This window comes from Mauremys mutica, chromosome 14 (genome assembly GCF_020497125.1).
Source record: "Mauremys mutica isolate MM-2020 ecotype Southern chromosome 14, ASM2049712v1, whole genome shotgun sequence".
Classification (NCBI taxonomy): domain Eukaryota; kingdom Metazoa; phylum Chordata; order Testudines; family Geoemydidae; genus Mauremys; species Mauremys mutica.
Window position 1 is genome coordinate 24,332,249 of NC_059085.1, and position 16,541 is coordinate 24,348,789.

At 42.4% G+C, this 16,541-nt stretch overlaps 1 protein-coding gene across 1 annotated transcript; it reads left to right on the forward strand.

Annotated features, from left to right (window-relative positions):
- The first annotated feature begins 4,663 nt into the window (after positions 1-4,663).
- On the forward strand, positions 4,664-10,286 carry POP4 (POP4 homolog, ribonuclease P/MRP subunit). The gene is made up of 7 exons (XM_044987882.1): positions 4,664-4,769; positions 5,311-5,363; positions 7,233-7,456; positions 8,019-8,096; positions 8,305-8,366; positions 8,847-8,948; positions 9,404-10,286. The coding sequence occupies exons 1-7, from the start codon at positions 4,679-4,681 to the stop codon at positions 9,538-9,540; spliced, it is 747 nt and encodes a 248-aa protein (XP_044843817.1). The 5' UTR covers positions 4,664-4,678; the 3' UTR covers positions 9,541-10,286.
- The last annotated feature ends 6,255 nt before the right edge of the window (positions 10,287-16,541 follow it).

Sequence of the window (16,541 nt, forward strand, 5' to 3'; positions counted from 1 at the left end):
ATATTGGTTTAGAAACAGATACTGTTAAAGTTATACTGGTATAAAGGTGCTTTTATCAGTACAGTTTACTTCCCTAAATTTAGGGAGGATAATAAATTCATACTTACATTTAGGGGAATAAATTATACCAATATAAGCACCTTTATACCATATAATGGTGGGGGTTGTATCACTATATCTGTTTCTAAACCCCTAAATTACTTCATCCCTTCAAATGCTTTGTGAAAGCCATTTGATGGTTCTATGTATTGATGGAAATGTACTGTAATTATGTCCACATTGTTTCACTTTGAATTTTTTCTGTCTACGTTTCACTTACTGGTTTTCATTTCCATAATCCCACTTGCACTTCCTTTTCTATAAAAATTTTCTTTGTATACTTTGTTTATTTTCTTATTCTTCCTCACATTTATTGGATTAAATTTTCAACTCCTGCTTCTCAGAATTTTTTTGTTGGGCCATGGACACTCATATATGCATTCCTCCCTCACTCAGACATTAGACCTAAAGGTAAATTGGATGAAGACATGGAACTGCTGGAAGAGACCGACTTCCCCAGGCACTAGTTTAGCCTGGATCATTGGATTTACAACGCCAGCATAGCCAACACTGATTTGACTATTAATCCCTTAAGTGCCTCAGGAACTGCAGCATAAATCCAGTGAAGGAGCACTTATATGGCTCTAAAGACCTATAGTGCTTATCCTGATATTCCCATTCAGGAAAACTGAGCTTTTCTTAATAGCGGTGATCATTCAAAGAGTTAAATCTTTTTAAATTAGAGAGATCTGCTTGCTGTTGTGGTGGTGCTGAATGCTGAGAAGATATTTAGGATGATTCAGTGGATACCCATATTTACATTCACAGAGATTTGAATTCGCCACCGGCCCATTTCTTGCGTTCACTCATAAACTTTCACAGTTGCATTCACTGCTATCAGATATCTAGCCAGTGCTTTACAGCTCCACAATAGCACTCAGCAGAGTAGTCATCTTTCTTATACACTGTCTCAGTAAGTATGGGTCATCTTAATTATCACTTCAAAAGTTTTTTTTCTCCTCCTGATGATAGCTCATCTCAATTGATTAGACTCTTCCTGTTGGTATGCATACTTCCACCTTTTCATGTTCTCTGTATGTATAAATATCTCCTGTCTGTGCGTTCCATTCTATGCATCCGAAGAAGTGAGCTGTAGCTCACAAAAGCTCATGCTGAAATAAATTTGTTAGTCTCTAAGGTGCCACAAGTACTCCTGTTCTTTTTAGTAAGTAACTATCTCTCATAACTATCTGTTCCTCTACCAAAGAGCTATTCATTATGCACCAACTCCATTTCTATCCCTGTGACATGACTTTAGCATTCTTCTTCCTTTAGTGAACCAAAATCTCTGTAGATTTAGTATTTTAGGGTTTAGGGAATATGTACCAGGATGGAAGCTGTGGCATCAGGGCATATGGAATATCGGGAGGATACTGGGGAGTTATTAGTATCTGGGTGGTTCAGATGGTATCAGGGTGGTGATACTAGGGAATGGTACTGGGGACTGGATGGTATCAGGGAGATATCAGGATAGGAATAGTATCTCCTGTGGTATCAAGACACAGATGACACTGGGTTGGTAGTGGGGAGAGAACTGTGTTAAAACCATAACACAGAGCATGTAGTATAGGGAATGGATGGTATTGCAGTGGCACTGGTAGGTGGCTGATATCAAGAGGTTATCAGAGGGTGGTATAAGGGAGGTATCAGTAAGTGAATGGTATTAGGGAGTGAGTGGTATGCATGAAGGGATGGTATTGGTGAAGTACTGAGGAGAGGATGGTATCAGAGTCGTATAGGCAAATGGCTGAAATCAAGGAAGTATTGGTGAGTGGCTGGTATCCGGGAGATATCGAGGAGAGGATGGCATTGGCAAGGGGGTATTAGGGATATCATGGTAGTGTAGGGACAAAGGGATGAAAATATTGGTAGGGGCTAGAAACAGGGAGTGAGTGAAATCAGGAAAGGGGTGGGATTGGGAAGTATCAGAGAGGTACCAAGCTTGTGGTAGTGACAAAGGGATAGTACTGGAGAGGAGTGCTTTCAGGGTGGTATTGGGAAGGGGATAGTATTAAGCAGGAAGTAATATCAGGAGTGAGTGAAATCAGAGAGACTGGAACTGGGAAGCATCAAGGAGGTATTGATAAGTGTGGGGTATTGACAAAGGGATGATATCAGAGAAGTATCAGGCAGGAAGGGTACTGGGGATATGGCAAGGGGGTAGTATCAGGGAGTGAGTAGTACCAGGGGAAAAGGTGGTATCAGGGAGTGTTGGTATGAGAAAGATTAAATTATTGGAACAGGGTAGCATTGGGAGGCTAAGGTCTGGAGTAGGGATAGGAGGGAGGTATTGGGGGGCTATCATTAGCTGAATTGGTAAGTGGGCTGACAGTTGCTGTACTAGTGAGTGGGTGGGTGAACAGTGGCTGTATTGGTGAATGCAGGGGCTGGCACTAGGTGTATTGGTGAGAGGCTAGGCTGGCACTGGGTGCATGGGTGAGTGGTGGATCTGACACTGGGTATATTGATGGGGGTTAGTGAGAGTGGATGTGTGGGTGTGGGGTTTGGTGACACTGGGTGTATTGGTGAGAGGCTGGCTAACTGGGTGTGTTGGCACAGAGCTGTGTGACACTGGGTGTATTGATGAGAGGCTAGCTAACAGTGGATGTGTTGGCAGAGGGCTGGGTGACACTGGGTGTATTGGTGAGGGGCTGGGTGACAGTGGATGTACGGATGGTGCCAATGGTGTGTTGGCGGGGTGGGGATGAGACTGGATGTCTTGGCAGAGATTGGGGGTTATCTCCTGTCCAGACAGTATTGCCACGCTGTTGCTGGTGGGAGTTGTTCTCGAAGCCCCTGCAGCAGGGCCAGATGAATTCTCCTGTAGGCCCAGGGCTATTAGATTGTGTGGGGCCCCTGTATACAAGTCTTTTTCCTAATTTAAAACAAAATTGTCACAATTATGGCATTGAGGCTATTAACACTATAATAAACTTGCCTTTTAATTAACATAAAGCTGTTCTGTGGTTACATTTCAGTCTTAAAACATGTAGAATATAATTAATTCAAAATAACCTACTTCTTACCTTAGAACAGCTGCAAAGAGTCTTGTGGCACCTTATAGACTAACAGACGTTTTGGAGCATGAGCTTTCGTGGGTGAATACCCACTTCGTCGGATGCATGTCATAAACTTATTTTCTTATTCTTCCTCACATTTATTGGATTAAATTTTCAACTCCTGCTTCTCAGAATTTTTTTCTTGGGACATGCACACTCATGCATCCGACGAAGTAGGTATTCACCCACGAAAGCTCATGCTCCAAAACGTCTGTTAGTCTATAAGGTGCCACAAGACTCTTTGCTGCTTTTACAGATCCAAACTAACACGGCTACCCCTCTGATACTTAGAACAGCTGTTATATTGGTTTCTTTCTGGGAGGGAGTTTGGGTGCAGGAGGGGGCTGCAGCCTGGGGCAGAGTGTTGGGGTGCAGAAGAGGGTGAGCGGTGAGGGATCTGGGAAGGAGTTTGGTGCAGAAGGAGATTCTGGCCTGGGAGTTGGGGTGCAGGAGGAGGTGCAAGGTGCAGGCTCCGGGTTGCTCCTGGCGGGCGGCACAGCAGGGCTCAGACAGGCTGCCTGCCTGCCATAGCCCGCCGCTCCTGGACCCAGCTGGCTGTTGACACGTCTCTATGCGCCCCTGGGGGGGAGGGGGACAGCGTGTCTCCATGTGCCGCCTGCGCCTGCAAGCGCTGCCCACACAGCTCCCATGCGCCAGGAACCGGCCCATGGCAGCTGTGGGGCCAGGGCTGGGGGCAGCGTGTGGGGCTGCCGCCTCCCAGCCCCGCCAGGGGCCACAGAGACGTGCCAGCCGTGGGAGCAGCGTGAGGCCACAGCTGGCAGCCTGCCTGAGCCCTGCTGTGCCGCTGGCCCTTCAGCAGCCCGGAGAGCGCGCTCGCCTGGCCGAGGCGCCGGGAGCGACCCGCTGAGCGGGACGGACAGGCTGGTGACCACTGAATTGTATATAATTATGGATTTATTTCTGTGGGTGCCCCCTTAGCCCGAGACCCTGGGCTGCAGCCCCTGCGTTAATCCAGCCCTGCTGCTGCTGGAGGCCTGTGAGCTCGGGGCTGCGGTGCACCTCGCCCGGGCAGGGCAGGGCAGGGCAACCGCCCCAGTAACTGACATCTCAGGGCGTCCGCCCACCAGTCTCGCGCTTCCCCGGCTGCAGCAGCATCGGGGTTGGCTGGGCGCAGAGTGACGGCGGGCGAGGCGGTACTGCCCCGCCTCGCCACCAGAGGCAGCACTAGTCAGGGTCCCCGCCTCATCTCCTCCCTTAACCTCGGCCCTTTTGGGAGGGGACTGTTGCGCATGCGCCATTCTCCAAAAGCCCGCTCAGCGCAGATCAATGCGCATGCGCCCACCCTTCAGTAAAGGCCGGCGAACAAGCGCTCCTAGGTTGCAGCGCATGCGCTCCATGTGAGTGGCGATAGGTCGAGCTACACGGGCGCATGCGCTTGGCTTGTGTTGCCCGAAGGGACAAAGTCCCCAGAGAGGCTGTTGCGCTGCAGGGCGCGAACTACTTGGGATGTTTGTGCGCGCGCACCAGATGAGGCGGCCACGCCCCCCCAGCTGCTACGCATGCGCGTTCCTTTCGAAGTCTGGCTTAAGTCGCAGCGTCTTGATTTCATCGATAGGAGCCGGAAGTGCTGCCTAGTTACCAAGATGGAGCGTAAGTGCTGGTCCATTGAGCGGTTACTATAGTCCCGTTCCTCCCTCCCCACCCCCGCCCGTGGCGTGGGCCGGTGTCCCCTCCGCCCGGCTCCTCGCTGCACTTGCACTTGTCGCAGGCGGCGGCGGCTCCGCGGGCTCCCCCGGCCGGGGGCGGGCACTGCGTGTGTCAGTGCCGTGCGCTGAGCTGGGGGCGAGGGGTCAGAGCCCCCCCCGGTCTCCGCTGAGGGGCGAGCGGCGTTTCTCAGCGCGCTCCTCAGGCCGCGGCCCCGGCGGTGCCCCCGGCCCGCGCCTGTCGCAAGCGCGTAACCCTTGGCCCCGAGCTCTCTGCCGCCCCGGACACGGGCTGGGGGCGGGTCGCAGCCCGGTCACACCCCGGCGCCGTTCGAGGCCCCGCTAGGTGCCCGGGGGATTGTGCAGCGTGCGGGGAGGAGGCGGCGTTAGCTGTTGCCCCGCAGGCGGGGAAGGCGACTGGCTAACCTAGTGCGGGGGAAGGGGACGCCCCTGCTGCTAACCGGGCATTGTGTTCGTGTGTGTTCCAGGTGTGATTTACAGTAAGCTGCCGCCGCAGGCTGCAAAGCTATTGGATCTCCAGGTATCGGCTACTTTAATTGCTGTTCTAGTAAAGAGAATTGTGTGGGCTGGACTGTGCATGTGCAACCCTCAGCTCTTTCCTAGCTGGTAATGTGAGTTCGTGCTGTCTGTTTCTTAGTCAAATTGTCCATTTTATCTAAAACCTTGGTCATGGTAATTTTCATCTCGTACAGGGAGGTTAGTCAAGATAATGTTAGACTTGAATTCTAGTCTTGGCATTTTGGCCAGCGCCATTCAGCAAGCACTAAATATTGTTTCTACTTTGGCCTAGCAAAAGACATTTTGGTCATTTTAGAGTTATGAGCCAGTTTAAAATCACACACTCAGAAACCTGACTGTATGTGACTCAAGATGGTATTTAGAATTTTTTTAAACTATTTTTCCACAAAAGTGTTTGGGTTTTTTTTAAACAACTTGTTCATTCTCAAGGCCTCAGTGCTTCAACTTGATCTATGCAGGCAGGACCCTGCACCTGTGTTGAGCCCAACTAGAGACAATGGTTCTCAACACAGGTGCAGGGCCCTATTTTTTTTTCTTTTCTATACATACTGGGGGTGGGTAGGGGGGGTCCTGAACAATTTTGCCTGAATGTTTTGATTGGCACTGTCTCTTCCCCCTACCTGTTTTCTAAGAATCAGATTTGGAGCCTCTTAAACTTCATAATGTAAATAATGTATCCTAGCAATGTTGGCCAAATTGGCTTATCTTTTTTTCATAACAATAGCTGGTGTTTTATGTTTACATGGAAACTTTCAAGCAGATATAGCTTGAAACAGCTGTTACATATCTCTGAAAATAATGATTTCTGTTTGAAACAGATTCTTAACAATCTGTGGAGAGTTCAGGGGAGAAACTTGGACAACACTCTTCCTGCACAAATTGCTGTCTTATCTGTATTTTTCTTTTTACAATTATTAGGAAGTTTGCATGAAAATGGGAATGCTTGCTCTTAAGAGTGAGTTTGGAACTGGAGAGCTCAGAGTTTTTAGTAGCATATGAACTCTTTTTTGCTTTAAGTTATCTATTAAAGTCAGTAACAAAGTCAGATTTCTCTGATTACTGATAGATGGCTTACTTGTAGGTTCCTACCAAATTCATGGTCCATTTTGGTCAATATCATGGTCATAAGATTTTAAAAATTGTAAATTTCATGATTTCAGCTATTTAAATCTGAAATTTCAGTGGTGTAATTGTAGGGGCCCTGACCCAAAAAGGAGTTGTGTGGGGGGGTGGTGACAAGGTTATTGTAGAGGGGATTGCAGTCTTGCTACCCTTACTACTGCTGATGGTGGCACTGCCGTTAGAGCTGGGCAACTGGAGAGAGGTGGCTGCTGCGCAGGAGCCCTTAGTTTTTCCCTGTGAAATCTGTATAGCATAGGATAAAAAGCACACAAAAGACCAGATTTCACAGTCCGTGACGTGTTTTTCATGGCTGTGAATTTGGTAGGGCCCTACTTATTTGAACTGAATCAATTTAAAGAAGTGAAGCTAATCTGTTGTACACAAGCGTCTGTGCAATCATTTTCTTCTCATAGCTAATGTCTATTTTGTGACATGGAAGTCTATTCATTATAGTCACAGTTAGCACTAATATGGCACCCGTTCAGCCTTCTCAGATAAAAGGATGATGGAATGGCCATGGAAACTAAACTACCATCACAACTCTAGAGTTAGTCCCCTCAGTTAAGGATTTTGAGTCACTGTGGTGGGTCAGTGTGGAAACATTTCATGGAAATATAATTGACTTAAGTATCTAGAATATTATTGTTTTTTCATGGTATATTAGCATGTATTTAATATCAGTGGTACCAACCACTGATGAGACTACTAGTCAGTGATATTCTTAACTTTAACAACTTTTATTTTGGAGCCTCAAGGATCACAAGAGGCTGAAGCTTTTGTAAGTGCTTTTCTGAAGCGTAGTATGCCACGACTGAAAGATGAAGCCATCCAGGATAAGCTAACCCGAAAAGCGGTAGTTCTTGAGCATTGTCTTAGAAGAAGGAAAAAGGAAAAAAGGAAGAAAACAAAAGGGTTTTCTGCCAAGCAGAGGAGAGAAATGCGGCTCTTTGAAGTTAAACCAGAACAACAAAAGTAAGAACTTAAAAAGCTTTCTTTTTGTGAGTTATTAGGAAAAGTTGAAACGTTGTTGAAAGCCATGTACATGCAGCAACATATGTATTGGTGCTGAGGACAGTTCTTTATTTTTTATGATAGATGTCTACTGCTGTATATTGTGAATATCACTGACATTGCCTTCTTTTTGTGTTTTATAAATTACTATATGGAGCCACAGGTCTGTGATAGTGACCAGACTTAGTATCTCACAGTGCATGAAATGTTTTTATTAAAAAGCATCCTCTTTGCAACCATAGTTGGGGAAATGAAGTAGACAGAGAATACAAGAGTAGGAGTTTCTCAGGACGTAAAATGCAAAATCTTTGATGTACATTAGAAATCTCTTTTTAGAGTAAGTAATCTTACAGCTTGGACTGTTGTATTGTATAGCTAATGACTTCATGAGATACTCAAAGAAACAAGTTCTAACTTTGTATGTAAATTATAGATTGGTTAGTAGTTAAGCTGTCATGTTGTATCATACAACCTTCTGAAAAGATACCTTATAATCTTTTTTGTCTCTTGCTGACTATTGTAGATATGAGTTATTTCTACCATTACATGAACTCTGGAAACAATACATCAGAGATCTGTGTAATGGACTCAGACCAGATGCGTAAGTTCAGTTTATTTAAAAACATGCAGGGTCTAGATTGTTTATACTTATGGTAATACAATAATAGTCTTTGGAAGATTATTTTGCATAATGTTTTTAAACAAGCATGTATTTCTATATTTTTATAAATACAAAAGTGTACTGACTTTTAACACCACAGACAACACTTATTGTAAATATAGATTTTTGTTTTGTTTTGTTTTTTAAGACAACCACAGATGATTCAGACCAAATTGCTAAAAGCTGATCTCCATGGAGCTATTGTTACAGGTATTTGTTTGTTTGTTTGTTTTGTTTCCCCCTGAAGGCTTCTTTCAAAGCCCTATGGGGTCACAATCACCTTACATTTTCTGTTTCTAAACCTACATGTTCCTTTCCCTTAACTTCTGCCACAAACACACATTTAACTGCTATTTCTGTAGTCTTAGTACTTGTGTAGACTCTCTAAATATTACCTACTTTGGGGTCACATGTTGAGACCAAATTATTTGACCTACTCGCCCTCAATACTTCATTTAAGTACTTGTGGAAACCCTTCTTTGTTAGAATTCATTGTTAATATGCACAGCCACCAACAGCTATGTGATTGCTACTAGTATTAATTTGACTTCATAGTAGCATTAGGTATAGTTATCTTGTAGTAATTCAGAATAAATATACCTATCTTTTAAAATTATGAAGCTACAGTATAGATCATTTTCATTTGCAAATTCTTCCACTGATGCATCTGTTTTTTTTGTTTTGTTTTAGTAACTAAATCAAAATGTCCCTCTTATGTTGGGATCACAGGAATTATTCTACAGGAAATGAAGCATATTTTCAAAATTATTACTAAAGAAGATAAATTAAAAGGTATGTAGTACAGTTTTCTGTACCTTCACATTTTGAGTAGTCAGAAATATTACTTTTGCACATTATTCATCTGATGCTTTCTTTGTAAGCCCAAGTGGCAATGTAGGCTGAATAGTACTTAGTAATAAAAATCATGCAGCCATGTTCTTGTCGAACAGAATTCTCACCAGAGCAGAACACCCCTGAACAGATTGGCTTCATGAAAATAGCAAAAGATATGCCAGAAGCAGATAGTTCATGTTGATCTGATTGTCACTTTTGATGCTCTTTGTGACATACTAATAGGATGTTTCAAAACATTGGATGCTTTTAAACATTGGAATTCTTGAAGAAGGGCCTTTGAAAACTTAGTCATGCCAAAGTGCCAGAACCCTGAAGGACAGATTTACACTAGTACATTACTGATGGTTGGTTTTTGTTTTTGTTTTTTTTCTTTTTTCTCCAACTTCTTTCAGTTATTCCCAAGCTTAACAATGTATTTAGCCTGGAGGTTGATGGCTTTATTTCCCACATCTATGGTAGCAAGTTCCAGCTTAGAGCAAGTGAGCGTTCTGCGAAAAAGTTCAAAACAAAAGGAACTATTGACCTATGATTTTAAGGAAATTCAAAGATATTGGGGCTTCGTTCATACACTGAAAATCAAGTTAAAAAAAACAAGAACATATGGAATCCTACATCTTCTAAAGTATTTCTTTATACAGAAGTATGAGTTGCAAGAAACATTTAAGTTACATCTGTTTTATGTACTAGATGGTCTCCCAAAATCTTCAGATTGCAGTAATGTCAATATTTCATTTCTTGAAAATAGTGTATAACATTTGGTCTTTTTTTACAGTAAACTAATATTTGTGGTGATTCACATCAATTTGTTTTTCAAAATAAAATCCTTTTCCCAATTATTGCTTGACTTCATATAACTTTAATTGTGTTGGATTAGTATGTATAATGTCTCAATTTACATATTTTCAGTCAAATCAGACTGTGGAACATGTATAAATCCCAATTCCTGATGTTAAAAGTTGTCTCTATGACATGTTTCACAAACAGACAGGGTTATATGGAGGAATTTACCATACAGAAAATGAATTAAATCTTGTTTACAACTTGTTTTTAAATTCTGTGTTTTGGCTTCCATACATATTACAGTGCTTGTAAGAAGACTGTAAAAGACTTAAGGCTTTTACAGTACAATCACCATTTGGTGATGTAAAGACAATATTTTATGATTTAAATTTTACACACTTGCTTTGTGTAAACTGTTTTCTCCTATACCAGGAGCGACTGTTTCATCTGATCCATTTTATTGTGACCCATCTGTGATACATACCAGTGCTTACAAACAATATACAGATGAGGGAAGTATAAATGCATAGATAAGTTTTTAGTGCAGTCTTTCTAGCTGCAAAGGATATCACTATAGCCTGTGTCTTCTCACTGTGGTGTGACTTGTCACTTCATTAAATTTCTCACATCTACTCTGCCAGATCACCCATTCTGGCTGTCTTGCATTTGGAAGGGCTAACGCTGCAATGATCCCTTTAAAGTAAGACGTTTGTAGTTTTCACTGTGTAATAAAAAATAGCATCTTCACAGGAGAGAGGTTTGCTCAATCCTTTTTCCACCTTCCTCTAATCTTTCTGATTTTATTCATTTTTTTTAAATTATTTGCATATTATATGGAGGTCCCTCTGTTTTGAAACTCTGACAATTATTAGATCAAGGCTGGCTGAGAGGGAAGAGCATTTGAATACTAGTATTCTAGTGTGGCAACAAGAAGGCCTAGTCAGTGGCTGCTGTTGAGGGCCTTTTAAGGTTGTTCAAAGAATATTAAACAAAGGGGGGGGAAATGGTTTTAACACTCACTAAAAGCAATGCTGATAGTAAGCTTTGTAATGCAAATCTTCTCTATCATTGCACCCTGCCTGTGTTGAGGAAATGGAGGGACTGTCCTTTATAGAAACTGCAATTCTTGGGCAAAATGTGTTTCAAAGACACATTACTGTGCTGAAATAAAAAAAACAAAAACAAATGCAGGCTTATGTGTAGTAAAAGGGAAGAAGGATTATAAAGGTAGTATGTCTGAAAACAGAAAATATTGTTGTAGGTAGAATTCTCAATGCATAAAATCTTGCCTTTCAAACCTTAATATTTTTAAATATTTACTGTATATTATAAACAGATGCTTGCACCACTCATGTATTTTGCTGCAGGTGGTTCTCTGGATTTTAGTGTGGGTTCAGTGAATAGGTAAGAGAAAAAGCAACTTTCCCCAACTGAGCCTTTTGGGTCAGACTGTGGCATAGGGGAGGGGTCCTTCCCTGCCCCCAACACCCTATAATTTCCTCTTCCAAATAGCATGTAATCTTGTGCCAGGGAAATAAAGCCAAGAGTGCTGTCTTCTTCTTGAAGACCAACAGAATAAGCTCAGTGAGTTTCCTATCTCTCATTGGCCTGGAGTGATTCCTTCCTACGATTCTTACAGTGCATAATGACTTGGGGGAGCACGGATGAGCATTCACATCATATTCCCCATCAGCCCTAGCCGGGCAAGCTAATGATTCAACCAGTGGACCAAATTCAGTGATGAATCCTGGTCACATGCCAACTGAGGCATGCTGCGCTAAGAAGACTGAGACCCTTGGAATGGAAGGTTCTAAAAGTTCTTTGCACTAACCATTTCACGACAACCCTATGAGAAATTAAGGTCCCTGTTTTACAGATGAGAAAACTGAAGACAGTTGCTAACCCATACAGGTTCTACTATACTTTGGATGTTCCTTTTCCAAACAAAAGAGAGCTTTTTAGTTTTTGTACTAAGGAATGTCTAACGTGAACCCTACTTTAAGCATGAGTAGTTATGTTTGCAGTCAGTTGTCTTTACAGTGCCAGGCAGAAGCTGATAGCTGCTGTGTTGATTTAGGTTAATCTGCAGTGAGGAGGAGATGAGTGATGTGCCTAGTTCTAGAATTTGAGTCAGGACTGTTGGTGTATGTTAGTGATGCTGTTCAGGAAGCACTGGCAGCCACCTCTAATAATAATAATCCCACCTAGAGGATTGTAAACTACACAGTAACCTCTTTAAGCGGGAAAATACCCACTTAAAAATAGTGGTCTTGGTGTCTGTGCTCAACCACTGAATGGGAAATGAAATTGAGGAACATATAGGCAGGTGGAAATCAAAGCAGGTAGAAAGCGATCCTGCTGGTGATGTGTGCGGCTCCTTTTCGCCAATGTCAATGAAGGAGTATTACGGGTGAGAGGTGAGCTGTACCTTTGCCCTCCCCAGCTCTCTCAGTGGGCACCCTTTCCAAGTGACAGGCTTAGATCGGCCTCTTTTTGTGCGTGAAATCCTGTGCTTCACTCCACTTCTAAACTGGACTGATGAGGCTTACAACACCCCCTGTTCATCGCCTATATTACCATGGCACATCCAGCAGTGTTTGGCCCTACTATAGACTTAGTTTAGGAGGTTGTGACCCGTATGCAATTGCAACGACTCAGGACAGCCTCTTCAGAACTGTTTTGGCCATGGGAACATAACAGAGAAAAGGGTTAAAATAACAAAGCCTAAAAACATATTGGCTAAGCTAAACTTAGCCCTTTCTTGCCAGTCTGGAACATAGGACCTAGCACTGGAAGGGACTTCCTGGGTGCAAGCAACCCAATCAGATAATCTCATTCATAAACTTTATCAAGTTCTACTTTAAAACTAGTTAAGTCATTTGTTCCCATTGCTCCTATTGGAAGAGTGTTCCACAACCTCAGTTTTCTGGTCATTAGAAGCCTAATTTCAAGCCTGAATTTATTCAGGGCCAGTTTATACTCATTTATTTTTGTGCCACATTGTCTTTTAGCTTAAATAGCTCTTCTGACTCCCTAGTGCTTAACCCCTCATATATTTATAGAGAGCAGTCATATCCACTCTCAGCCTTCTTGGCTTGTTTAGCCTAGCAAAAGCTCCTCTAGTCTTCTCTCATAAAATAGGGTCTCCATTCCCCGAATCATCCCAGTAACCCTTCCCTGAACCAGTCTGACTGGGCTTTGGTGCCCCATCCCCCGTCATTGGGCCTATGAGACAGGATGCATCCTACAACTTCTGCCTCTTGGACAATCTGCCCCTGCCCACCACTCTGTGTATGTGTCTGTCTCTCAAGTTATAGACTTATTTATTTCAAAGTTCCTTTGTTTCAGAGTTCCTGCTTGCAGATCTTGTTAGCCAGCACATATAGATTAGGCACAGGGCATACCATATTAATATATTATACCCAGCATGTAGGCAGTTATGTAACCAAATTATATTACGTCTTTTCCACAGTTCTGTCCACATTGCTCACTTAGGTCAAGAGATTATATATCCCACAACTCTCTGCAAAGCAAAATGTAGCTTTTGGCATTCGCAAATATAAATTCTGTCCAAAGACAAGATACATTTGCTCTATGTCTCAGTACAGGTTCTTTCACAGGCAACTTATTTAAAATGTAGCATCCAAAACAGATAAGAAAAGGTACAGAACAAGTTAAGGAAATGGTAGGCTGGATCTTAAAAAGTGCTTTCCAACTTGTAAGCAACTGTGCTATAGGAGTGGTTTTGGGGGCATATTTTGGGAAACGCAAACTGACACACTGCTAGAAACAGCTTCCCGGAAGGATCAGTAACATAGTAACTCCTTCCTGTGCTATACTATTGATTTTTAGCAATAAATTGGCTAGGTTTCGTTAATTAGTCTCTTGAATATATTTCATAATGAACCATAAGTATAGTGAAACAACTAGATACATTTGTAGCAACACTCTCTTTAGGTTTCCAGCAGGGCTGCTGCATTGGTGAAAGCTTATTGAAATGTTTCTCGAGATGGGGTCAAAAGTAGTCTCCTAACAGTAGATTCACTGTGTTGTCCGTATGACAATTGTAGTGGTTTGTTGAGTTAAGTCAATTGAAATAGAGTAATTGCTGGGCTCCTGAAGATCAAAGCAGAGTCCAGCCAGAATTTATGCCTAGGAGTCCATAGAGCCAACCCCGCCACAATACTCAAACAAGTAGAGAGATGCACAGCATTCATAAAACTATATTAATAGTGCCCACGGCCTTCGCAAGGAGCTTTTTAACATTCACAACCCATGCATACCATAGGCTTCTTAAAAAATAGACACAAAGTAATTGTTACTCTTCATCTGTCTGTGTTCTGAATTTGATTTACATACAAGCTGTAACCTATGAACTGTCTGTTTTCAAGACTATCTTGGGTTTTTACTAATAAAACACTTGAAGTTTAAACTGGTAATATCCCAATTTAAAAGATAGTATTTAAGCTGGTTTTGTTACTGGAAAACCAGACTGTTTGAAAGCTGGTCTGAAATATGCAAAGCTTAAGCTACTGTGTGTATATATAAAACTACTGCACTTTGATTTGAGTATCAGTGGTAATTTTAGTTCAGTATTTAATGCATGGGAGTGGAGCATGAATACCTACCAGGCCCTATAAATTCTAATAGAACTGTCATCTAGAAGTTTGGAGTACAGTGCTATCCGGTACCTTTTTAATGAGCACAAAATTCACTTTAAGAATGTTGATTTAATAATTTATTCATCGTCTGCAGTAATCTCATGTAATAAATTGTACTTTCATGGACCGCTAGCCACCTTGACCCTACTTTATTTCCTCTTTCTCTCCCTGCCTTGGCTACAATTGCTAGTTTCGGAGAGGTTCTTTCTAATTTTTAAATGGCAGCTATCAGAAAAAATATTTTCTTTATACCCCAAATAATGAATTCTTCCCCCTTGCACTCCTTGTCACTCCCCTCCTCCACTTCCCACCCCCCCAAAATACAACACTCATAGTCCTCAACTTCTGCCAGGACCAATATAGCATCTAATGTAGATGTTTCATCAGAAGGGAATAATCCCAGTTTTCCAATGAGGAACAGTCCTCAAACAGCCTAACCCTCAAACATTGGTGTATTCATCTAGTTTCTTATCTGATGCCCATCAGCATTGTCTCTTAGTCCTGCCTGTAAAGAACTAACATAAGATGGGGCCTAATGAGATGACTTGATTTCTATTTCATGGTGCTGCTTTTTGGTATTCAGATACTACAACAATAATCAGAAATCTACTTTTTCCACTTCTAAGGTCTGTACAGTTGGAGTCAGTTTGGCTTTGGAGGTGAAAGGTATGAAAAACTATCTATTTGTAAGCAACATTTCTAAAAGTTTTGTGTCAAAGTTTGTTGACATGCAGAAGTGGCATTGTTTAAAGCTTTACTGGCCTTCAGTTTGGGATGGCCTGCAAAATTTGCTTGTGGTTTTGCTGTTCATCCTATATTCATGTCAATAAAAGCTTTTAGACTGTCTCAGTATCGTGTTTGTGTCTTCTCTCCTGCATTTATATATAATATGGCTAACAATGTATAACCCTTCTTTGCTTTGCCCTGCCTTTATCTGAATATCTAGTGTGTCCTAATATAAATAAGATGTTAATTATAAATAATACCCTCTTTCATAGAAGTAGAATAAAAATCTTTCATCCTATATTATTTGCAGTTTGCACTGCCGAAGTGCTGTCTCATAGCCCTATATCATTCAAACTTACACGATGTTAGGTAGCTTCCTTTTGTAAATAAGATGATTAGCCTTTTATACCTGCACTGCTTTTTAAAAGGCTTCTACCATTCAAATCTTTTATAAATATTTGTTTTTGAGAGCAGTCCACAGCAACACTTGTGATGGAAAAGCCCAAGTCTACAAGAATTTCCCATTTGAATTTTCAGTGAGTTCATGTATAATTGTTGTCCTCCGCTTGCTGCACAACTCTTAGGCCCCATTGTCACCTCTTCCTCCAACTCCTTTCCTTCTTCCACTCACTACTTGACCACCTAGACTCCAGTCTCTGCCTCTTCATATCTCTCTTCAGAACATCCTTCTGTGAGGTAAGTTGGACTTTATTCTAGAGAGAGCTGGTAGTGACCCCTATATGTAGGTTGCTTAGCATTGTCCTTTATAAAAAAATTCTTATGCCCCATCCCTACCCTTTTTTCTTTCTTTCTTTTTCTTTTCTTTTTCTTTTTAAGAAGCTTGTTGGCACCAGGCTTTTGAAATTTGTCAGGGAGGAAGTCGAAGTCTGGACCTTGGATTGTCTTTCATTTGCAACTCCATTCACGTTTAGCTGAGATACAAACTGTTGAAAATCACCATTTCCCTTCTTTCACTTTTTTTCCTCGGGAAAATGGTGGCAGCATGTCACTCATAACTAAATACAAATATTCCCAAGAGCCATTCCTGTGCCACTGCCACAGCAACACCTGCTGTCCTGGGAACAGCTGGGAGTGGCTGCAGCAGATCCAGTGGAGGGGTCGAGGTGGGTGAGAGAACCCGTGTACATAGCCCCATACGCAATCCACCTGCGCTGAGGGCACCACAATGAGTAGAAAATCCTATCGGGTAAAGGCTAGAGCTATGCTGGGCATCACCCAGCCACCTCTCCAGATCCACAGCAGCTCATGCCCCTCCCTTGACTCACTGCATGCAACAGAAGCCCTTACTTCTTGGGATAGAAGTAAAGAGATTGAGCCGGCTCTTCCTGACCACACCAGCTTC